Genomic DNA, 25268 nt, shown 5'->3' on the forward strand with positions numbered 1-25268 from the left:
GGCCCCCTTTGGTCGGGGGCCCCTGGGTTTGCCCCGTCCGAGCCCATAGGCGTTACGCCGCTGATGTAGGCCTATTCTTGATTATGCCATGTCTGTGCTCTACCAGCCTAGCAATTTCTTTCTCAAAGGGGGGAGACCCCCCTCTTAGACGTCCCCTCCTCTTAGATGTCCCCTCCTCTTACAGACACCTTCCCAGGCCGCATATTCCACCTTCAACACAAAGTCCTGTACGTAACAGTATACAAAGCCTGGTGAGTTTTCGTTTTCCTCTGACCCACCAAATCCATATCCCCAAGAAGTCTGGGATCACTCTGCGGTACCTGGACCCTCCTTTCCTTTCGCTTCCTTCCACTACCGCCCGCTCCCCATCCAGTCCCCCACCATCTTTCCCCAGTCATTTTATCAGAAACATTTAGACGGCGATCCCAAATCCATCTATCGAACGGCCTTCAGCCTAGGCCCAAAGTTTGTTTCCACCCAACTGCTGTAAACAAGTTCTTATGTATCTGCGCGGAATCTTTGGAATGTTAGGCCTACTAGTCTTCACAGAGGTGGTAGTTAGTCTGTTTGTTCTATACAGTCGTCCTGCCCCTATTTGCTTTGTGGTTGAAAAGGCCAGTGACCCAAGCCTAGCCTCTTTTTGATCGGTTCTGTGATTGACTTTCGTAGTTCTCCCATCTCTCAAGATTGTATTCATCAGGAGTTGTGATTATATTAACAGTGATATAACAGTTCGTTTTTTAAATTAGCCCACTTAAATAAGAGAAGGATTAAGCGTAAGTAGTGAAACCACGAAAGTAATATAATCCACGATAATTAAAATTCGGTGTTTACACCTGTAATGATAGAACCCCGAGTATGGTCTTCCGGTGTTACTCATGCACTATAATGAACTGCACTTGCGAAATTTAATTAGACCTAACGTTGTTACCCTTGTTTGCTACACACTACAGTAGATATAGGCCTACACATCGTATGTCCAGTTTGGCCTATTCTGCCCTTTCACATAATGTATGTTATACTCAGACCCTTCTTACATACATCTTCACGAAATTACGATCTGCACAGGCTGTCCAAGATAGACATGTTTGTGTTATTGTTAGTACTGTTACTAGGCTAGGCCCAAAGTTTGAAATATAGGACTAGTAAATATGACATGTTGGGTTCAAATATGGTGCACTCAAGTCATTGTAAATTGCAAATTTTTGTCATTGTGAATACATTTCTCCTTTTTTCTATATCTTGCTTCATCAAAGTGTTTTTTTTTCTGGTAGCGGTAGCTTTGGCATTACTATTGTGCAGTACGTAGTGGTATTTACTATCTGCCTGGCAGATAAAGGATCAGAGAGCACAATGATCCAGTGGCGGAACATCCATACAGTCAGGGGGGGCGGATGCTCCCCACTGACAGACTCAAATAGACTGATGGCGCCCTTTTCAGCTTTTTACCACTTTTAACTTATTCGCGATAATTGACTTTTTTATTGCGCTCTCATCTACCTATTGACATTTGTCACATTTTGTTGACGATGACCAGCTATTTATTCGTTTATCTGCAAATTAGCAAGGCCTGGAAAGGGTTATTTCCGGCGATCTAGGGAGTATCTTAATTTACTCAAAAAATTTCTGTACGCTCCGCGCCAACCTGTGGTGGCGCTCCGCTTAGATAGTATCGAAAGTGCCCCTACAGACCATTCTCAACCCCCCTGACCGATACCCCTAGCTCCGCCACTGCAATGATCTGAGTACTAATAATGGAGTTGCAATACTTGTTTTATCTTACTGCCAAGTGAAGCACACAACTCTTTAATTAAATATCATCTGATATGGCAGAGATGAATGAGGGATTGTATTCATTCTGCAGTTGGATGAACAATTAAATGCATTACATTTCACATGGTGCTACAATTCCATTCTTACTTTAGGTTCCAAGAACGTTCTTAAATGTTAAGATAAAAGAGATGCTCTAAAAAGCCAGTCCTTCAAAATGCTGAGCAAAGTCTTGCTCCGATTGGGAGGGTCACAACATGTTTTTAAATGTTGTGTTGTGAGGGAGTCACATTTTGTCCATGTATGATGTCATAGTGCCCTTTTATTGGAGGGGAAATGTTAAACATACTTTCCTATTGTTATTCTGTCTAACAGTCAGTGTTACTAAGTAGCAGACCTGTCAACCTGTTTGACCCCAAAATAGGGAGAATAACATTTTTCAGGGCCAAAATATAGGGAGAACAAGGGGAAAATAGGGAGGTTGGTAATTTTCGACTGAAATGATATAAATACTCCTAAATAAGTATAGTCTACTTATGCAATACAGTGAGAGAATCATCCATTCAGTGTTTCTTGTTGTAGTTTACAGCAGCTCGCTTCGCTTTCTCCAGGGTTTCTTTAGTAGGCTTCCATTTGAAACAGGGAACAGTGGACTCTGGGTACTGTGACTTCATGGCTAGTATGCTAGATAGAGTCCCATCAAGCTTGAGACTTGACCGACTGTCTGTCTTGTTCTTGCAAACTACACTGAATAGCCTTTCCTGTTCAGCGTTACTGTGGGGAATTACTAAGCATAAGACTAATTGTTGGTTATTTTCAGAAATGTTGCAAGTGATGAAACATTAAAAAACCGGGAGAATAAAATACAAAACCGGGAGGCCGGGAGATTCGGGTAAAACCCGGGAGTCTCCCAGTAAAACCGGGAGTGTTGACGGATCTGAAGTAGGGTTGCACTGAATTTCAAATTTGGCTGAATTCAGGATTTACAGTAAAAGCTCTCAGTTTTGGTGAATTCTAAATCTAGTTTGTAAAACAACTGATATATGTTTCTCAGGAACTTAAAGATTATAATGGTGTTTGTGAACAAACATATTGTAACCTCCTGGTTTATTGTTTTCAGAAATGTAATTTCACCTGTTTAGGTTAGACTTGAGAGCCGGCTAATGACTAGTGAACTATACTGTACATGATGATGTTATTGTTGTCTAAACAGTAAAATGCAGGCTTAAGTAATAAGGAAATAAATTGGGATAATGCACGGTAAACTCACTGGCGGATTAACATAAGTTGCAAAAAGAGGTATCTCGCCAAGCTTAACCCCAATCCCATAGCTACTGTAGCTGTCTAAGCCAATTCAAAGCAAATGAATCACAGAACTTGTATGAAACGAATCAGATCATGTATATATGGTATGACAACTAGCCCCTCGGTGTAAACCTTGACCAAGTGGTGACCAGAATTCTAGCTAGCTTTCAGCCTGAAGTATACTTAACGTAGCAACGAGCAACAACGATTAGCTTATTTAGCAATACTGGCATTAATGTTATTAATAGTATGGCATTAAGCGGCCATCAAAACAAAAATAGGACTAACGCAAGTAATAGTACTTATCAGAATTTATTGGAGGCTTTGAATAAACAAAATAGGCAATCTTCAAAAGTCCTGAGAGCAGCAACCCAAGGAATCGAACCAACAAAAGACAGTTACACACAACAGTTGACTATAGCCAATATCAGAACACCATGGATAACACTTACATAATGTTTAACTGACAGGCCTAGGCATGGAGTTACTGACAAGGTATAGTGCAGCCAAAATGTATTCAAGAAATGCACTTTGCAAGGAACAGTAAATGTGAAGATCCAAATTAAGTAATGTTACATGTCCTGGTGCACTCGTATTTGCGTCCGAACAAATGCTACAGCCAATGTACTACAAAAGTCAAATGTTTACAACTGTAATTATATAGCTTAGCACAGTATACAGTGTACTTTACTATGTCAGTAAGTACACATATCCGTAATAAACAATGACTTTTAGATAAATTCTCTTTATTGCTGAATTCACCGGTTCCTTTTGCTATGCCCACTGGATGTAGGCGCAGTATGCCCTAGTGCCAGATCCTTATGCTGTATAACATAGTGTTGTTCAATGTCTCTAGTCAGAGTATTGTTATTCAAGATTGTTATTTTTATCAGTCCATATTTACATTGTACTTAGAATTTTAACTAAAATAAAATTAAAGAAAAACGGAGTACTCTTTCGATACAATTGTTGTTTATTTTTCTTTTGAAGTATTTACAAAATCGTAACATTCTGAGATGTAAACTAATATTTGTTTTAATGCTTTGTATGAATGCATGAACAGGGTATATAACCCTATTGCTGGATGCACTTGGCGTAGGCCTAGTGCATCGCTTGGGTCATAACCCCGATTGCGCAGTATCCTGCGATAAACGCACGGTAGACCGTTGATAAAAACCGTAATTCTTGTTTGATACAGTATGGTCAGTGCTTGTATTTCTCTAATTGTGAGTATAACTTGTTAAGCTTTAATGAATGCGGAGCTTGACAAGTTGACCCCTTACCTTTGTCATTATTCTACGTATAGTTAGAACTGTACTGTACTGTGCTATGTAATGTACTGTACCATACTGTACATAAATGTACGATGTAATGTACTGTACAGTGCTATGCAGTACAGTACATTCCTGTACATTCCTGTACTACATTGCAAAGTGAACACATCTTTTTCCCTGTAGACTTGTTTCTTGTTGGTTTTATTGAATATCATATAATTTAATGGATTCTTGATGGTATGCAATTGTCAGTTGATGTTGAAAACAAATTTTTGCTGGTATGGTTTATTACAAACATGATATACCCTTGAAAAAGGTTTTATATTTCTTCACTCTGTGCCTTAACTGTTCTTGTTAGAGACTGGTAAGTTAACATTGTATGATAGAGTACTGAAAGAGCATGCTTGGAGTGAGTCTGTACTCATTTTCATTACAACAGTTTTAGCTGTACACAGTGTACAATAATCATACTTGGTATTGTAGATTGTATTAAGTCACAGATTCAAGGTCCAAGTCAAGAGAAAGCTTTTAAGTTTTAACTAAATATTTTAAATGTAAAAGTAAGTTAGCCTGACGTTTCGATCCTATCAGGATCTTCTTCAGAGGCTAAATGACAACTCTGAAGAAGATCCTGCTAGGATCGAAAGTTCGAAACGTCAGGCCAACTTACTCCAATCTCTCACACAGGCTCTTAAGTGGATAAGCAGTTTGCTAACAGTTTTATTTTATTTTAAATATTTTTAAGTGGACATATAGAATGAATGAAGGTTTTTTATTCATTTTATTTTGATTAATTATTTAAATGTTATGTGATAATAATATCGTGTAACTATGTAACCTTTAAATTGGACTGGAAAAATTTATGCAGAACTTCTGTAGTCCTGAGGTACAGTGCAAGATCTTCTAAATGTGTTTAAATCATGCCATTGATTACTGCTAAATTATCTTCCATCCTGTTATTTATTTCTGTTTTAAGGACCCCAAACTAGCTTACTGTAGTTGACAAGTACTGTATAGATTTATTGTACTTGTGTATCATAGATAATTAATACTAATCTTATCATACAGAAGATACAGGTCTCTACCTAATCTGGACAGTCACTTTGACTGGTGAAAATATTTCTTGATCTATTCCAGTGATGTGGTGGATTGACTTACAGGCATGCTGGGTATGCTCTCTCCTGATACTGTAACTATATATATTACACAATGGAATTATGGAGCTATAGATAATATTACTCCAGATATTATCTAGGAATCTTATCCTAAGACTTCCATGATATTAGTTTATTGCAAAAGATACATATACCTGGTAGGAATCTCTGGGATTTCCATTATTAGTTCAGTACAGATACCATACTGTAGTAATAATATAAGTCTATGTGCATAGCATGTATTTGTCAGCAGCTAGCTATTTTAAGATTTCAACACACCAGAGTTATTCGAGGCACCAGGGGCATTCAAAGTTCCATGGTCAGTTAATCGTTTCCTGGAGTGGCACTATATAAATCTACATTATTATTATTCTATACTGTAGGCACTGTATGATGTTAGTGTACATGTATGCAAGCTGACAGTTTCTACATTGTACAGTATGTACGACCTATGCACATGTTTACTTGCAAAACACATCACTGTACATAGCTGTATTGAATACAAAGTACAGTAGTACTGTATTGGACCAGACTGTTAAGTTAATAAATTATGGCCAATTAAAATGTTGAACTACAGTATTCAAGAGAATTGTCTGGAATATTTAACAAAATTTTTAACAAAACAAAATCAGAATTCAATGTGCAACGTATCTAATTTGTTATTAATATGATCATTATTATTTGTTATTACAGTAAAATGAGTAAATTATATGTTCAGTCTCCATACTCAGTACATTGAGTTTGTCTCCAGTTCAGAATTAAGCCATTAAAGTTTATAAAGAGGAGGAATAGTCCTGATGGGAGGGGGTAGATGGGTGTCAAAAGGGGCGGTGGGGGTGATGCAGCCGTTGATCATTTAAGGGCCATGGAGAAATATAAACAACTGGTACTCATTCAGTCATTTTCATAATAAACTAAAGGCAAAAATGTAGTCTTACAAAAGAGTCCCCTGTGACATTTGTCCCTGTGGCTAGACATTACTCTCAATGTTCCTAATGAAAGATGAATGTAAAAAATAAAGGGCTGTTCTCTGTCATCTTGAATTGAAAAATAAAGGCCTTTGTTGGCTTGAGTGTGTATACCTCATTGTATGAAACACTTTATAACCAAGTTAGATCATAATGAGAGAGAAATATTGATGAAAGGTGTGACATACAGTATGAAAATTCATAATTCTGCAAAATAAACTGCTCGCTTTTATATATGTGACCCTGAAAGGTTAATTACATTTCTGGATCATCAAGAAACCAAGGGGGATGCAATCTATTTCTTTACAAAGACAATTCAAATTCGTTCATCAAGTGAGACATGATCTAATCTCTAACAGATGTGGAAATATAGTTTGTAAACCTTTCCAACAAAAATGGCTGGTTCCCAATCAAAGTACAGTTATGAGAACCTACTACACACATATTTGCACAAAAATTCTTCATCAGGGGGAAGGTGCCTCTGATGTTACAACACTGACCGGTACCCCTCCTCCACCCTCCCACCTCTCATGTAACTATCTACATACCAGCAGGTGCCCCTGTATGTATCCTTGATTCATGGCTCCTCTGTTTCATTTTGACCATGAACTTAAACTAGAACTGAAATTTGAATACCTCCACTTCACCTCTGTCAACCCTAAAAGGATTCTCCTCTGATATCCTAGGAATTTGACCTTTCACCTCGCACCAACTCCAGCCCAAACAAATTCCTGTCTGAGTAGTCAATTTTTGGCACCCCCTTGGAGAAAGTTCATTAGCCCATTTTCATCCCTACTGTATATTCCAGTTGTATTTAAACTAATCATACTAGCCTAGCCTGTACATACAGTGCAAGCGATCAACATTGCTTGACTGGCTGCATACACAGGCTGGAATCTGTTATTAGTTTTAATTGCCATCAATTTTTAATGCATCGAAAATTGTAGTTGTTGTGAATAGTAGATGCACCAGATGTGCAGTACAATGTTAAGATTAATATATGTATGAAAATGTAAGTTGTGGATGAATCCATGCGGTAGGTTTAATTTCTCTGCTATTTACAGCACTAATGGTGCCATGGTGTCTGTATCACCATGACTCAACATATTAATATCATCATGTACTAGTATTGTATATGGTTATTCCAGACACACTGCTGACAAGAGAAAGGTGTTTTGTTCAATCAGGAATGGGACACTCCACTATTATCATAGGGAATTGGTAAAGTGCTTTCAGAGCTATTGTTCATCTGAAAGTACATAGATTTACTTACAGTATACATTCATTGTGGAGTCACAAATATCATCTCCCCTGGAGAGTTGGTTCATTTCAATTTATAAGAAATGGTAAAGGCATATCTGTGTAAAATACGAGAGAGAAGTGTTAACAAAAAAGGCATAAAAAGACTGATTTATGTTTAGCTTGTTTTGACATGTAATGGTTTGAAAGATGAGCCTATACCAGTATAAAATTTCCTTCTCAGAAAGTGGCCTCTTTTAGCAGGGGGTGATCAGGAAATAAAAAAATTATCATCGGGGATTGACTTTCACTTTTTGTTTTGTTATCATGGCAGAAGTATGGGCTGTAAAGATATTTCCAGCTAGGCTAAGGTTAGGTCACATTAATTGGCAGAGATGAGCTGGCTTTAGTCATCGCTGCATTCCAAGCCTTACCACTTATATACCAGGAGATGATATCTAATCACAGTTGTTACTGACTACTATAGGAAGTCGATTGGGAGTAGATTGCTTCCACCAGGAAATATTACCACTTCCGTGTGGATGTTATTATATCTGCGAATATTTAATGTCAGATATTGTCATGTATATATTGATGTAAGACTTTTGTTGTAGAAGATTTCAAGCTTGGTCATGAACATACAGTGTTTAGACAGTTGGATCAATTCTTTGGATTTTACTTTATTCACACGAAAGGGTTTTGTTCGCTGCCTTTGTCTGTTGCGAGAAAAGATTTTGGTCTCTACAAAATAGTGTTCACGATAGTCTGTGGATTAATTGGAATAACTTTTATGAACTCCTGTTGAAAGTACTTTTGTGGAAGGATTTACCCAGATATTTTGTTTCAAAACTAACAACACAATAATGGCATCCTTTCCAGTTGAAGAAAATGGAGGTAAAGTTAACATAGTGCAATGGTTGTATATTGTGTTCATGCACTGCATGTGTAAAACTTGAAGCAAGGGTTACTGTTGCTTGGTAATAACGCTCTGGGTTCACAGATACTACTCCAAATAGAGTAGGGATCGCATGCCAATTACGTACCATCATATTTACATTTTAATTATTACCGTTCCATGTCGGTTAGAATTTTGCGAGAAGTCGTTACAATAATAATGATAATTAATATAAGTTTAACCATTGGAAAACACATTGCAATTTATTTTTCTTTCAGTAGGTGCCCGAAAAATTCTCCTCATAGTGCCCAAATTTTTACAAAATTATTTGCCCCCCCCCCCCGCCTCCTACGCCTATGAGTGTAGCTGGTTCAGTGTAGTTGGGTCTGCAGCAGAGAGCTTTGTGAAAAAGCTCAAATGTTCCTAAGAATTCCTTCCTATCATAACTTGCCTCTCCCAGAGTATCAAATTTTAAATATGATTTCTTATAAAAAAATTGTACATAACATCCCTTCAATGTTTAGAGCACATTAAGGGTAATGAAGAGTAAGCTGTAGCTTCAAGAAAAGTTCAGGCTTATCGATATACCGAGTAATGGCATCACACTACAGATTGTTGCCTAGAAACATTGGAATGCTAATTATGTACTGTAATATATGTGAGGGTTTAGAACATTCACATGAAATGAAACATTTGGTAAAAACATTGCAACTTACTGCTTCAGTCCCTCCATATGTATACATTTGACATCAGAATACAAACACAGTGCCTGTACATGTATACATGTAATACCCATACTGGTTCAGTCCCTCCATACATACATTTGACGTTAGAATACAAACACAGTACCTATATATACTGTATGTAATACCCATACTGCTTGAGTCCCTCCATAAAAACATTTAACATCAGAATACAAACACAGTGCCTGTACATACATGTAATACCCATACTGGTTCAAACCCTCCATACAGTTGATGTCAGAATATAAACATAGTGCCTGTACATACATGTAATACCCATACTGAATACATAAATACATTTATCCAGAGAGGAATTTCTACGGGAACAAAAATTGATGAAAATGCTACAGAGAACAAAATAGAGAAACATTGACGACTAGGCAAATACTGCTGATGTATAATAGTATATTATTTCAAGTATAAAATCAACAATGAGTATATGATGTACAGTATACTGTAGAGTACATTTAAATCTGCTAAAGAACATATCCCCTGGTGGTATCAAAGACTACCCACTGTGATCCACTCCCTGGTATATATATATAAGGAAATATTTATACCAGATTGAAACAACATAAATTATTGTAAGTACTGTGTATATAGTTTATATAGGGACAAGATGTTTTGATGGAGATTTTAACTAAATGTTTTGAATACTTTTGTCTCTATTTTAACTGTTACAGATTGTCTGCCATGTGCAGGAATATCCCTTTAAGACCGTCTTGTCTCAAAAGGACAAGACTGTCTTGATAAGACTGTCTGTTTTAAGACTTTCTTGTCTGGTAAGACTGTCTTGTCTTAAAAGGACAAGACTGTCTTTATAAGACTGTCTATTTTAAGACTTTCTTTTCTTGTAAGACTGTCTTGTCTTCTCTAGATGCAAGCAAATCAAGTACAACATTATCCGTACACCGTGGTATTCATAACACTTATTAAATTCAGATAATGATAGATTGGATTGACTTCTGTTCAAGTACATGCTAGAGCTATTATGCTGTATGGTATTACTGTGGCGTTGAATTTCACTGCCGGTAATTCATGCAGGTATTCTTTTCCAGGATGTTATACAGTAGATTCTCTGTGTTTATTCATTACACCCTGTACAGAAGCTATATAGTGAGTTGATGCATACATGGAATTCCCTCTCTCTCTCTCTGACAGTTACAGTAGCTCACCAGCAGATGAAGGAGTCATCAGCTGTTCAGAATTCTTCTGCCTTTAGGGTAGTAGTAGTATTACTCACAGATGATTCCCCTATTGACGGTTACACACACATACACTTGTACAGTACATGTCATATTGCAATTTCAGTCTGATTAGCATGTGGGGGAACAGATTCATAACCAAGCTGAGTTCAAATCTGACCTGGTTGATTCTAGTTTAATATTGATTTTTATCAGAAGATACAGCCTTGCTGTAGACTGTGCTGTTTCTCCAGGCTACAAAATCCACATGTCTGTGCTGCAGTATATTATATTGCATAACACCATTTATCATCGTAGCATTAATAAGCACGCTATAACGTTTTCCCATTGTTCTCTCTATTTCCCATTCCTGTTAAGATAAGTACAGTACCTCTGTGAGGGAACGTTGAGAATCTAGTCAACTTCATTAATTTATTAAAATTAGCGGATTGAAACTTGAATTTCTTGAAAACAAAATCTAAGATGGTGTCTTAGGTTGACCAGTTACAGTCATCTTTGAGAATATACTTGACCAGTAGAATTGGAAAAATTCCACACCAAACAACATACAGTACAATTTATAGCCAAAAATCAGGTTGAGTCAATTTTCCTTTTTTTATATTTTTTTATGATCGTTCCTGTTAAATTACTAGTCCTCTCTTACCTGTACCTAATCTACTTATGCACTGACCTGCTTACTGGTAACATATTCCTTCCCAGTTTTTCGGTTTTGTCTTCATCGTACGGTATAGCGTACAGCTCACAGAGACACTTCTTGTTGATCCTTTCTTGAATGTTAAAAATCGCATTGTTTACCCCATAATTGAAAGCATGAAATGTCTATATTTTCTTCTTTATAAATTGTAACGGAAAGTTCACTCCACCGTCTGTCAAAGTGCAATTATTTTTCATGAAACAGAAGCGTTTATACTCACAAATCTAATCGGCTATGTCTCTTGTGAGAACAGCGGGATTAAAAATCTCTAGGACTTGGCCTACCATATCTTCACTGTTGTCGGAACTGACACACATAAACAGTAGATATTCTGCTTTGATCACACGAAACATAATTTGTATAATATATATATTATTTGTAATTTAAGTGGACCTGTCATGTGCATGTGAAAAAGCATTATTGGGAAAAATTACTTGACTTTTCATTTCATTTTACCGACCGATAGGCAACGAAAACAAAGACGTTCTTCTGCAGGAATTTGAGAAATCGGGCAAAGGTAACGAAAACAATACTGTGCCACCAGAGGTGGAGGACACTACCCCAGGGGATCCCCACTATCAGGCTCACCACCAACCGTACCAGAAGCAACCCTACCAGCATCAGCAGAGTCATCCACAACGTTCCCACCCCCGACATCCACGCTACGTCGGAAACACCGAATCAGAGATGGGTTACAAGTACGATGACGAACCCTGCTGTGGCATCTCATTGCTGAAATATGTCCTCTTCATCTTCAACTTCTTCCTCTTGGTAAGATGGGATGACTTGACAAATCATCTTGGAATTTTGTGAGATTAAAGACCGGAGCATGTCGAGTTTTAAAAGTTAAAATGTATCATTGTTGCTTCCTTCTGTACTTTCTTACCTCTTTAGCTTTCTTGCCCTTGACCTTAAAACTAGTAAATATATTTTAAAAATATTTATATTTTTTTTAAATATATTTAAAGTGGGAAAGGAAATTTTGCTTTTCACTCTTTATTTGTTTGGGTTCTGAAAACAGAATACATTTTTTTGTCTGTTTCAATCTTCATGACCATGAAACTTAAAAATATCTTTCTTTTTTTTCTCCTTTTTCTCCTCTTTTCTCCCATTTTCAGCTTGCAGGAGCAGGTGTGCTAGCAATAGGCATATGGACTCTTATTTCCAAGACCGATTACACAGAGCTGCTATGTTCTAATATTTACTATTTCTCTGTGATAGTGCTTATTATTGCTGGTGGGCTGATCATGATTCTTGCAGCCACTGGTTGCTATGGAGCTGTAATGGAGGTCAAAGGTTGTTTGTTATTGGTGAGTCAAGTCATATGCATGGGACTTGTAGTGAGTTTGTAATCCTACTGTTTTATAGTTGACTGTCTCATTATCTCTCATACTCCTACTCTGGATATGTATGTATATTAGATCCTCCTGCAAGCAGGAACTCGCGAAGAAGCCTCATTGGCTTATCAAAGCCGCAAGCTGACCGAAGTCAGTCTCTTACATTCATATTTAACGTCCATAATTATGAATTGTTAATTGTCAACAACTCTGTATTAAACTGGACGACATACATTAATCTGGGAGTGACTCGAACCAGGGTCCTTATGATTGAAAGGCACTGGCGTTAACCACTGAGCTAACACTCCAATATATGAAAAACTCCAATATATGGATATTATGAAAAACCCAGAATGAGTTTCTTCATGATTAGTTACTTGTATTGATAGCACCTTAGAGAGAAACCGACAGAGGCGAGCCCACAAGAAGCTTGGAGTAGCTTATAAACGTGAACACCTCCCTCTATAAAATACAAATACGTCTAAATATGAGACAGTAAAACGGGAGAGAGTGCAAACACACAGAGAAAGGAGTCAAAGATACTAACATAATAGTTGTAAATCCAATATGCATACTGTAAGATGTTTTATTATAATTTCATAGTCTCTCCTGAAATAACTGCTTTTTACCAATAACAGGATACTCTGGTGGCAGAAAATGTGACATTTATAGCAAGACAAAGATATCTGTTACTAGTAAACAGAAAACCCTCATCTTAGTCTCTTGTTCTTTGCTCTGGATTTGGTTATTTGAAAGAAACTTATTGTATTTTGGACAACTTGAAAGAATTCTTCAAGCAGGGGGGGGGGGGAGGGGGAGGGGCAATCCGCTTACTCTCTGGTAAATTCTGTTGACAATAGGGGTTACCTTTAGGTCTTTGATGCACAGAGGATGGAACTATGCTGGTGAAACAAATCTTCACGATTTTACCATCAACATTTACATGTACATGGCAACAGTATGACTATTAGGTTAGTTTAAGTGTTCATAACAATATTATCCCAAAGCTGAATATATACTGCAGTAAAGTACAGGTTTTACAGGTACAGTGAGAGCGTGGTGGCCAATTGGCTAAGGCGTCGGACTCATGATCCAAGGATTGCTGGTTCGATTCCTGCCTAGTTCATTACTTTGTGTCCTTGGGCAAGATGCTTTATCTCACTTGCCTCTCTCCACCCAGGGGTTAAATGGGTACCTGTGAGGTAACTTGTCATTGGGCGCAGTATATAACTGCTGCCAACTGGAGGGATTGTCTCTGGGACAGGTTTTCAATGACCAGGGGTAATATAACGTCTGTAAAGTGCTTTGAGACCTATCGCTGGTGTAAAGCGCTATATAAAAAGCAAATCTTATATTAATATTATTTACTTTATTTATTACTGACCTGTCTCCAAACAACAACTGCACTCTCTCTCTACCATGCATCAAACATTCGGTTAAGTGGTAGCACTTGTCTTCTCGCTGACCGAACACCATTAGTATGAGTACTTGTAGCAAAGGTTACAGCAGAAATCCCCTTGGTATGAGTATGAAGTACTAGGCTCTAGTGCAAGTACTTAATCGTTCAGGCAGACTTGTCATTTACAAAGTACCTCACAGGTCCCCCGTGAGTAGGAGTACTGGTAGCAAAGGTAACAGCAGAAATGCCCGAGGTATGAGTATGAAGTAATAGGCTCTAGTACAAACTTAATCTTTCAGGCAGACTTTTAAAAGAGTTATGATGTAATAAACAAATTTAAAAACATTATATCGTAAAAACTAACGATTACATTGGTTTTTGTTCTTTTACAGTATTTTTCTCTTCTGCTTTTACTGTGCATTATCGAGCTTGGTCTTAGTATCTTCCTCTACATCTTCAGAGCACAGGTAAGTCACATCTTGTTAAAGGCACTGTCTGGTGGAAGATTTTGAACATTGTCCTTGTAGTTATTATTTTTCTCTTTCAAACCATGTAAAAATTTTCACAATTCGACGTTTTCTTCTTGTAGAAATCTGGTTTTCAAATTCATCAGTTTCTCACGAAAAGTATCGTTTGTTCCAACGCATCAATATGGTGATTGACGTAGTGCAGGCAAATAGGCAAAACAGGCGACTTGAAGTTAGCACTCCCATTTCCATCTTGTTAAAGGCATTCAAGACTCGCCCCAAACAGCATGCCGCCATCTTTAAAGATTAAAAGTTAACTTTCCGTTGCTTGCAAGTGAAGTTCTTCTGTTGTCGCTACAAAATGCAGACAGTAATGAAACATGATACCTTGTTATCTTTAGCTGGACCTGAGATGTCCATCGCTGTATTGTTTGTACACTGTGCTGTGGGTATTGACCGCAGCTGTTTGTACTGACTGTACACTAGTGTCTAATTACCGACGGTAGCAAGCTGTGTGTGTATCTTCCGGGATCGATGGTGGTGTTTAAAACTTCTGTTACACCTCATTCGAAACTAGGTCAGATTACCGGCATCAGACGTTTCTTTTTGCGCGAGTCTTCACACCCTTTAAGCAGCACTTTAAACTACAGTGTCCTAACACCTCTACTGCATCTCATGTGGACAATGTTCAGCCAACAGTCTGCCCGAGGCCCGCATCCAAATGTTCTGTAATCCACCCAAAAATTTAATGAGGCCAGAAAGGTTTTTTCAAAGGTGTTTTGTTGTTCCGTGCACAAGCCTATATTATCAGAACAGTGTTTTTATTTACCCATGCATCAACCGAAATAAAAAATTGTGTTCACTGCATGACCAAAACTGAAACCATGAAGATATTGTAAGTATGTATATATTCCATGGACCATGTGTATACATAACTTTCTGATCTTTAGATACATAATGTAAAACTGCATCTGTTAAATGTTGAGTCTGCAAAAATATCTAGTATGACTTGAATGAATTTACTTGTGGGGGTATGACCATATTTTTGCTATCGCAAAGCCTGCACATGTATATAAACTTTTGAAAAAACCTATGTGCAAAAACCCTGCTTACCACTGGCTGTAAATCATTAATGAATCATCTTGGAAACTTAAGAAGTTTAATCCATAAAAATGACACAATAATTATTAACAAGGATCTACTCAAATTAGTGCATAGTACCAATGTATGCGAAAGATGAGTAAACATAATTCAGAAATTAATTTTTGTTTATTGACGGTTGGAACATTTATGAGTTATATATACAACCACAACTGTCTCAGACTCTTGACAATCTTTTAAACCTGACTTGAAGCTAAACTGATCTCTCTGGAATGTCGTTTATTCTGTCACATTACTTTAGAGTGGTGCACAGACAGAATGGTTCAAAATGTCACATTAACACATCTCTGTCTATATATATGATATTGCAACCTGTACAGAATTCAAAGTGTATGCAGACACAGTATGTAACTGAAACACCAGTCAAAGAAGTGTGCGGTGTAATCTGATACAAAGAAGAATGTTAAACTCTGTCTCAATAAAAGAAATGTTTTCCTCATCGGAGGAGTGGTGAGTGGTATGTTCTTAATCCAAATTAACAGTTTTCTTGTGATGTTTGTCTCTGACTTTTGTGTAAAGTTGTAATTATTTGGCTACAATTTACTTTTTTTCTTCTCATTCACAGTTGCAAGTAGAGCTTGAAAGTTGTCTGAATGATACACTGTCTGTACATTATGGAAAAGAGGACAAGAAGGCCTTTACAGAAAATTTTGATGAACTTCAAAGATCGGTAAGATCAGCAGTAGGCTGTAGTAGATAGAGAACCTCTGTCCTACACCAGGTTGAGTTTTGTATGAATGTATGTATGCATGTATGTATTTTAGATCCTCCTGCAAGCAGGAACTCGCGAAGAAGCCTCATTGGCTTATCAAAGCCGCAAGCTGACCGAAAGTCAGTCTCTTACATTCATATTTAACATCCATGATTATGAATTGTCAACAACTCTGTAAACTGGACGACAAACATTAATCTGGGAGTGACTCGAACCGGGGACCTTATGATTGGAAGGCACCGGCGTTAACCACTGAGCTAACACTCCACATGATGATTTTTGCTTTACATTATAGTCACTTCAAAATGTGCATTCTTGATCTGACATTACCTCCTGGCAATAACGGTTAACAGGAACCATTGGCAACATTGTACTGTAATTTGAGGGTTTTGTTCTGTTATGATAACAACATTTTTATAAAATCTTTGTCGGAAATGCAAACTCATTGTTTTGCATGATACCAAGATCACTGTAAATACATGTCACAAGAATCACTGTAAAACAGCCTGACCATAACAATTATCAGGACCAATTGTGTGATTATACTGTAGTTTGTGAACTTTCTCTGTTCCAACTAATCATTTTGTCATCTTCCTGTAGTTCAAGTGCTGTGGTAGCGTCGACTACCGTGACTGGAAAACCAGTTTTTGGAATTCTTCAGGACTGGCCAAAAATCGGACTACGCCGGACAGTTGCTGCAAATCCGAAACAAATTTCTGCGCTGCCAGGGACCATCCCTCAAATATCTATCACTATGTAAGCAAAAAAGGTTCTCGATTTTCAAATATCTTTGATGGTAATGCTGACCAGTTTAGTATTGTTTCGTTATTTCAAAGACCTACGGCATATTTGAGGATGGACATCAAAGGTTGTCAGTATTTTTTATTAGCAAATATCATCATTCATAAAAAAAAAAATTTTCTTTTTTGGCCATCGTTTATTCAAACTTTGAATTCAATGTACAATTTTGATTTTCTATTTTTGTAAATAATCAATAGCTATTTCTTAAATAGCGACCATAATTGTGAAAATTAAAGTGATCAATTAACAACGTATATTAGATTAATACGAATTTACTTGCTGTGTATGAAGTATTATGTTTATGGTTATTATTATTATGATTTATGTTTATTATGTTAATTATTTATGTTTATGATTATGATGATTGTAGACACCTTGGGATGTAATGAAGAATATGGTTGAGTGTCAGAAATGTATTGGAGGAACTTTAAAATGTCATTTTAAAATATATGCAAGTAGCAGTCTGCTTTGTGATTAGTTTGGTTTAATCGCAATGAAATTAATTGGCTAAGTATGGTGACAAATTTAAGATTCTATTACACCATTCAGGCCTGACAAGACTGTCAGGGGGGGGGTGGGGGATGTAGGGGTGTGGGGTTGGGGGCTATACGTAAGCAAAAATGGAGACTTTAAATGTGGGAAATGATGAAACGATTTGACCTGGGCTCTCTGATCTGGCTCTGAATGGCCTAGCCACCATTAATGATTATGTTGGGTTCATCTTTCTTGTTAGGATTCAAGAATAGTGTGGTGATAGTGTGTGTTTACATAAAGTTGCAAAGATAAATTAAAACAAAAGGGGAAAAAGAAAAAACAACACATCTAAAACTGATAATAGGATATATAATAACAACTGTATAGAAAGTAGCCAGTAGAAGTGAAAATTATCTTAACTGCATGTTGATAAAAGGAAAACTTATCAAGACAATACTTTCCCTGTGTGAGTGCTAAAGTGAAAACTTCCATGGATGTTTTGTTTCTGATAAGTGATATTATTTCTGTGAACTCATCAAGTGTTACAGAATATCCTCTTCTCCATTCACTATGAATTGTACATTGTTTCATTTTCTTCTTCGAAGGGTTGCGTTGAGGGTCTTCGAGTATACCTAGCAGATTCATTGGTCATCGTTATGGTCGTCTTTCTAGGTATAGGCCTGATTGAGGTAAGTTTACTGTGTAGAGGGATCGGAGTAATTACTTTGTAATGAATATGCATGATCAACCAAAACATGATTTGCTTTCATCTTCCTCCCTGGGGAGGGAGGGGGAGAGGAGGGAGGGGAGAGGAGGGAGGGAGAGGAGGGAGGGGAGAGGAGGGAGGGAGGGGAGAGGAGGGAGGGGGAGAGGAGGGAGGGGGAGAGAGGGAGGGGAGAGGAGGGGAGGGGGAGGAGGGAAGGGAGAGGAGGGAGGGGGAGGGAGGGGAGAGGAGGGAGGGGGAAATGAGGGAGGGGAGAGGAGGGAGGGGAGGGGAGAGGAGGGAGGGAGGGGGAAGAGGGAGTGGGAAATGAGGGAGGGGAGAGGAGGGAGGGGAGAGGAGGGAGGGGAGAGGAGGGAGGGGAGAGGAGGGAGGGGAGAGGAGGGAGGGAGGGGAGAGGAGGGAGGGGGAGAGGAGGGAGGGAGGGGAGAGGAGGGAGGGGGAGAGGAGGGGATGACCCTTGTATGCTCTGTTGATGTTACACAGATACTTTGATTGTTTAAACATTTGATAATTCTGGCTGGTGTGTAAGGAGACTGGTCTGGCCAACTATAGCCGAAGTTTGTATTATGTAAAGCTGTTGTCAATTAAATAAATTAATTACAGTGTGACACAAATTTCAGTGCACACTTAAAAAGAAAATGGAAGATTTTGAGTGTCATGGGCCTAAACATAGCAGAAGGTCAAACTTAAGTTGTTTTGATATCGTTTCTATTACAGATGATCGGTCTAATATTCACGATGTGTCTTTACTGTCACTTGCGGTACGAAAACGAAGATCTGTGAGAAGACACACCAGAGTCTACAAGACCGAGGGCTCTCTGGACTTGTACCATCATGGTCAAAGCTAATAGCGCCCTCGTTGTTTGGGTAAATTGAAGTTAACAAGGTTGTAATTATCATAATAGTTTTGTATTCAGCTTAATTCAAAATGTAAAGATGAAAAAGTAAGTTTTTTTTATTATTTGGATGTTGTCAAAGTAAAAGAGACCATTACTCCTGCCATGAATTCATGTTATAATAATATTCTAAAGCACTGTAATATCATCCATAAATGACAGTCAGAAATCATATTATGAAGTGCTATGACTCACAATAAATATTGAAATATTCTGAATTCCATTGAAGTAATTAAAAAACTAGTCTTTATGGCTGACAGGAATTACAAACTGCTGACTAGTTGGGTTTTGGTTGATCTATTCTTTCCTGTTGTAGACTATATCTGTCAAGCATCACAGGTATGTTTATAGGGGTGGTGCCTTTAGTGACTCTTGGGTCATTGAACAGAATCTCATCTTATTTTCTTTAAGAGGGGTTGGGGGGAGGAGGGGGATGAGGGGGCTTGGGGTCATGGAAATTTAAATTTTTTATATGTCAGGTGGTGCATTCTGAGGAATATTTTGACTATGCACCAGGTGTAAATGCATGATTGTGCTAATAACTATTGCATGAGGTTGAAAGAAAATGTGGGGGTGGGTGGGGGGGGGGTGGGTGGGAGGGAATGTATGTGCCCAAACATCCCTACCTGGATCTGTGCCTGCATTTGTATAAGTTCCATGGAGAGATCTGTAAATTGCCAACCATGTTCTCTTACTCTTGTTTAGTTATATTTTAGTTAAGAACAAAGAACATGCAGAATAATGTTTCACTATGAATGAAATGGAGGGAGACATTTATCTTTGATTGAAGCAGATTGCGAGATTGGTTATGAATGAAGAAGTAGAGGGCGACATTTAGTCATCAATGAGCAAGATAAAAGGGCAACATATGTACTTTATGTGTTTGTAACATAAAGTGGGTGGCATTTGGTTATGGATGGAAGACTGGGAGGTAGAGAGATTGTTACAAAGTGTTTGAAATGTGAAAATATTAGTTGTGTCATGTAAAATGCACCATAGTTGTCATCTTCCCTGTAAAAGGAGTTTTTGTTTTACTCATTGATTGGTTTGTGAGCCTGGTTAGCACTTTGCACATATCCTCCAATGCTTACAGTGTGATTCTACACCCTAATGTTACTAACAGTACATTGTACATAATTCTCTGTTGGCTGTATTAACCTCCTCATATTAATATTTGTAATATTCTTTAAAATGACATTGATGTCTGTAGTCATCATTTTTTTATCATATTTTGACCTCTTTTAGCACTCACCTTGTACAGTTCTTCATTCTTGCATTAGTTTATACATTCTGTGTAATTATTCCTGCTAAGTCAATATTTTTTGGTGAATGGTTGAAAGAAAACTTTAAATTTTGCTTTCCTGGGTTTCCTTGAGTAATTGTTATGAACACTTGGGTCTTACATAGGAGATGGTGTCAAACTTCAAAAAAGGAATAAAAGTTAAGATGTTACCTCAGATGGTGTCAAACTTCAAAAAGGTATAAAAGTTAAGATGTTACCTCAGATGGTGTCAAACTTCAAAAAAGTATAAAAGTTAAGTGTCATTTTTACTCACCCCAGACACTCTTTACACGAGTTATAAATAAATCCAGAAGCAAATCAAAATAGTAGAATGGTTTTGACCATGTTTCTCTTACATCTGAAATGGAAGTTTGCCAATGCTAACAAACTCCGTTGTCACAGGGAGGTTAATTTCAAACAGTATGCAGATGATTGGTAAGCTGCTTCATGTATGTAGGACCAGCGGCGGCCCTCAATGTCCGTCAAAATATGGATGACTAGCGCAGTCATCCAATTAGAGTAACTTTCGTCAATTTCTAGAATGCTTTTGACATCACTAAAGAAGGTGAAAATGGTTGCTGTAAATGAACCAAGCAAAACCAAACAAAATTCATGGCCGTAAAATGTATCCTGGCAATATTAACACAGGACAATAAATATATAATGCAGGGAATATAGTGACTTCCAATCTTTTCAGGTCTTTTGAAAAACTGAAATTGTGTATCCAGGGTGTTCATTGGTGTTGTATGTGTACGAGGGGGATTTTATAAGTATGTACTTGTTAACTGGTTCTTTTACTCATGGACACAAAAAAAAAATCAATTTGTTATTAATATTCAAAATGTATAGAAATGAAAACATTTTGGTACAATTTTAAGTTTTAACCACGTTTTTTATATGGTACTGTACACTTGTACATAAAACGTAGAGTAGGGCTTTAGGAATGGAGTGCAAATTAAGATTTCTGTAAACAGCGATTTGACGTGTCAGCTTTAAGAATTTTAATTGATATTCTGTAAACGTGACTGATGTTTGTAATATTTGTATTTAAACCCAATACAAGAGACCTATCAATAATGTTGGACTTTAGGGGGATCTTCCTAATTATATAGTTTGTTTGAACCAAGAGTTTGAAAATCAGTGAGGGGTTCCTCCCTCAGAGACAAAGATTACTAGCCCAGATGTCATAATACTTCATATTTTAAGTTTTCAGTTGTTTTGTTAATCGGTGATGTCAGGCAGTTTTGAAGTTAGTTCAATTTTTTTTAAAGATACCATAATATTTTATGTTAACCCAGCTTATTTCATGTACTTAAAGGCAGCAGTTAATTTTGACAGAAGGAAAATATTTTGTGACTAACATTTGATCTAAGCAGAGGGAAAGCACCTTCATTAGTTAGGTTTATCAATTCTGCAGGAGTCAGTCTATTGCAAATGAAGTTTTAGAAGATATTTATATTTTGTAGAAGATTTTTAAAAGATATAAAAAGGTCTTGTGGTCATCACCCTGAAATATTGAAACATATTGATTGGTTTTTAATTAAAAATCAATCAATTTCTTGATTACCTGGCCATTTGCTATATAACATAATACTTGTAAAATGTTATGTCATTCAAGCCTTCTAAAATAAATAAGCCTTTAAGTAAATTACTACTGTTCAAAGAATTGTTTAGAAGTAAATTTATGGACATTTAAAAGTAGAATATAATTATAAGCATCCTGCATGGTAAATGTTTCATTCAGTTCTACAGCTGTTTTTGAGATACATTTTCGTTTGGTGTGACGTTGAAACATTAAATATGGTAGTTTAAGCAGCTTTTTGCATTTTGTCGCCATTTTCGCACCCGTTTGACACTTTTTTACATTAACAGTATTCATCCCAAAACAGCAAAGAAAGATATTAGCATGGTTTTCCCCTGCCAAGAGCATTAATTGGCGAGTAAATAAGGACTTCTGCAGATAATGAGTTGAGTGTCTTCAGACAAATTCTTCATTTAATTTTAATCGCATGCAGTTCCCCAAATTCCCAAGTTTTAATTCAACCAATCAGTGAATAGCTAATATGTTGATTACGAGCCGTTGCTTAAAATATGTTCATTCACAGCAGTCAGAAAAAGTGACGTTGGTATCACAGCCATACACAATGTTCACAAATAAAGCATAGTGTTGTGAATAGATAAGCTAGTTATGTATGTCGTTATGGCATCGTGGGGTCAAGGAGGTTGAGAAAATCATAGAAAAGGAAACAAAAAGCTGCTTTAAAAGGGAACCATATAGTATTCATAGTGAGACTAAAAGTTTAGAAATATTGAAGTTTACATATTTTCCTTCGGCATTTGCCTCATCTTTAGTACAAATATCTGTCATGTCAGGCCACTTAGCTTCTCGGTTTTTGGCTAAGATCATGTTTAGTATATGTTCCCTTTCGAGGGGAATGGTGATGCACACCTGACGATGATCACACAGTCACAGTCCCGATGCAAGGGGACTGGGGTTAGAAGCGGATCAGTCGTTCGGTAGTTTGGTTTTCGTGCCCAGGTTCTTTCCTGGGCGACTTGTCCTTAAAAAAGTATTTTCTCGGCCTTTTGGCTAAGATCATGTGTAGTATCTGTTCCCTTTCGAGGGGAATGGTGATGCACACGCGACGATGATCACACAGTCACAGTTCCAATGCAAGGGGAATGGGGCTGAGAGCGGATCAGTCGTTCGGTTTTCATGCCCAGGTTCTTTCCTGGGTGACTTTTTCTTAAAAAGTATCTTGGCTAAGATCAATTGTATTAAGTATCTGTTCTTTTCAGTTCATGTAGAGTTACACAGTAGATTGTTCACTGACCTTTGACCTATCTACAGTAGATTCCAAGGGACTTTTGATACTTGACGTATTAAAGACGGTCTTGACCATACCAGTATAGTATCGATAAACGGAAAATGGGGTTGCTAGTGGAACAAGTTGTTTGGTTTCCCGGGGTGACCTTTCTTAACATTTGAAAATGCACCCTTTAATACTACTGCCATAACTGTTTACCTGCCTCAGACACTTTAATTGGCTCTCGCGGTAGATCACATGATATTTGAGCTGTGTAAGTGACTTATCCACAAGGGCGGCGGAACCGGGGGGGCACAGGGGGCACGTGCCCCCCCACTTTTCCTCAGGGTTAAAAATGTGCCCTTTCTCTACATAAAAATTGAGGTGTCTCAAATTAGCAAGAGGCCAGGGAACCAGAATGAACACTCGGGAAGGGCCGTTTCCGGCCATCTGAGGGGTTTGTAAAAGCAAAAATTTTCTTGTACGCCATCCGATGGTGGCGCTCCGCTCAGATAGTCTTGCATACAACTTTAGATATTGCAGTGCTACTATGCATATTTTCCATGAAAGGGGGGGGGGGGGCGGGCGTTGATGGAGGGATGTGTATACGCTAAAAAGATAATACAGACAGAGTTATAAAAGGGTACTAAATATAAGGCAATATCAGTCGAATCGAATTCCTGCAAAGTGCCCTTTGATGTCGGTGCCCCCCCAGATTAAAAGTGCTTCCGCCGCCCTTGCTTATCCAAGCTCGTTCCCTCGGCTAAGCATGGCAAATTGATTATGTAATACACAGGCTAACGTTCCAGAGTAATAATTTTGGAAAGTGAAGAAGTGGGCAGTGGCGAAAAATTAACGGCAGTCTAACGAAAGGGCAGATTTTCAAATGAAAAGTGTTTCTATTGAGGTGTATTCATTTGTCATTCTACCAGACTTTATTTATATCTTTTAAACTAATTAAGGTTGCATTGTTTCTAACTTATGTATACTGCTTTCATCTTCGTTGCATTATAATTTATCTTGAGAACTTCCTGTTCTACTTAATAATCTGTTTAAAGGAATTTGTAGATGTAGTAATTATAGAGCTGTTTGCATCAGCATGTTAGTGATTTCCAGATCCCAGTATTTAAGGAGAAAGAAGAATAAATTGAAAGTGAATTTGCATAAGACAAAGCTTGAAGTGTTGGAAGTAGCTATCCTGTGTTTGCATTTTCATGAATAAAGAGGCCATTTTCTTTGGTAGATAATTAGAATATACTATGTGAATGTGTACATAGTAACCTCTAGGCTTTAACTTCCATGCATCATAGCTTCCTTGGTTTTACTAAAAAATACATCTTTTCTCTTTGAATGATGTTGTGTCCCTGGTAACTATAGCAACAGTCTTGTGGCATCTTTTAAATACCTTTTATCAATAAGAATTTGTGATTTTACTTACGACTTGAAATATAATTAGTTTATTCAAGTATGCATTTGTTACAAGAGTGTCTTTATTGTAGTTGTCCATTCAAATTAAAACCATGGATTGGAGTTCGCAGTGACTACAGAAACCTGAAACAGGATGCATATATATTGGGATATATGGTAAGAGCGTGGTGGCTAATTGGCTAAGGCGTCGGACTTGTGATCCAAGGATGCTGGTTCGATTCCTGCCTAGTTCATTACGTTTTGTCCTTGGGCAAGATGCTTTATCTCACTTGCCTTGCTCCACCCAGGGGTTAAATAGGTACCTGTGAGGTAACTTGTCATTGGGTGCAGTATATAACTGCTGCCGACTGGAGGGATTGTCTCTGGGACAGGTTATCATTAACCAGGGGTAATAAAACGTCTGTAAAGCGCTTTGAGACCTATCGCTGGTATAAAGCGCTATATAAAAACCAAATATTATATATTATTATAAATATATATATCTGGGGAAGGTAGAGACAGAATATAGACTACATGAAAAGATAGACAAGGTC

At 37.6% G+C, this 25268-nt stretch overlaps 1 protein-coding gene across 3 annotated transcripts; it reads left to right on the plus strand.

Moving 5' to 3' along the window:
- Positions 1–570: 570 nt before the first annotated feature.
- LOC139969873 (CD151 antigen-like) lies at positions 571–19482 on the plus strand. 3 transcript variants are annotated; one of them, XM_071975229.1, is made up of 8 exons: positions 571–776; positions 11714–12018; positions 12366–12557; positions 14376–14450; positions 16177–16281; positions 16924–17079; positions 18204–18287; positions 19040–19482. In XM_071975229.1, the coding sequence occupies exons 2-8, from the start codon at positions 11935–11937 to the stop codon at positions 19103–19105; spliced, it is 762 nt and encodes a 253-aa protein (XP_071831330.1). In that variant the 5' UTR covers positions 571–776; positions 11714–11934; the 3' UTR covers positions 19106–19482. The 3 variants fall into 3 exon arrangements, with proteins under 3 accessions (XP_071831330.1, XP_071831331.1, XP_071831329.1); XM_071975230.1 differs by lacking the exon at positions 571–776 and adding an exon at positions 4593–4713; XM_071975228.1 differs by lacking the exon at positions 571–776 and adding an exon at positions 7775–8604.
- Positions 19483–25268: the final 5786 nt, after the last annotated feature.

Source organism: Apostichopus japonicus, chromosome 7 (genome assembly GCF_037975245.1).
Source record: "Apostichopus japonicus isolate 1M-3 chromosome 7, ASM3797524v1, whole genome shotgun sequence".
NCBI lineage: Eukaryota > Metazoa > Echinodermata > Holothuroidea > Aspidochirotida > Stichopodidae > Apostichopus > Apostichopus japonicus.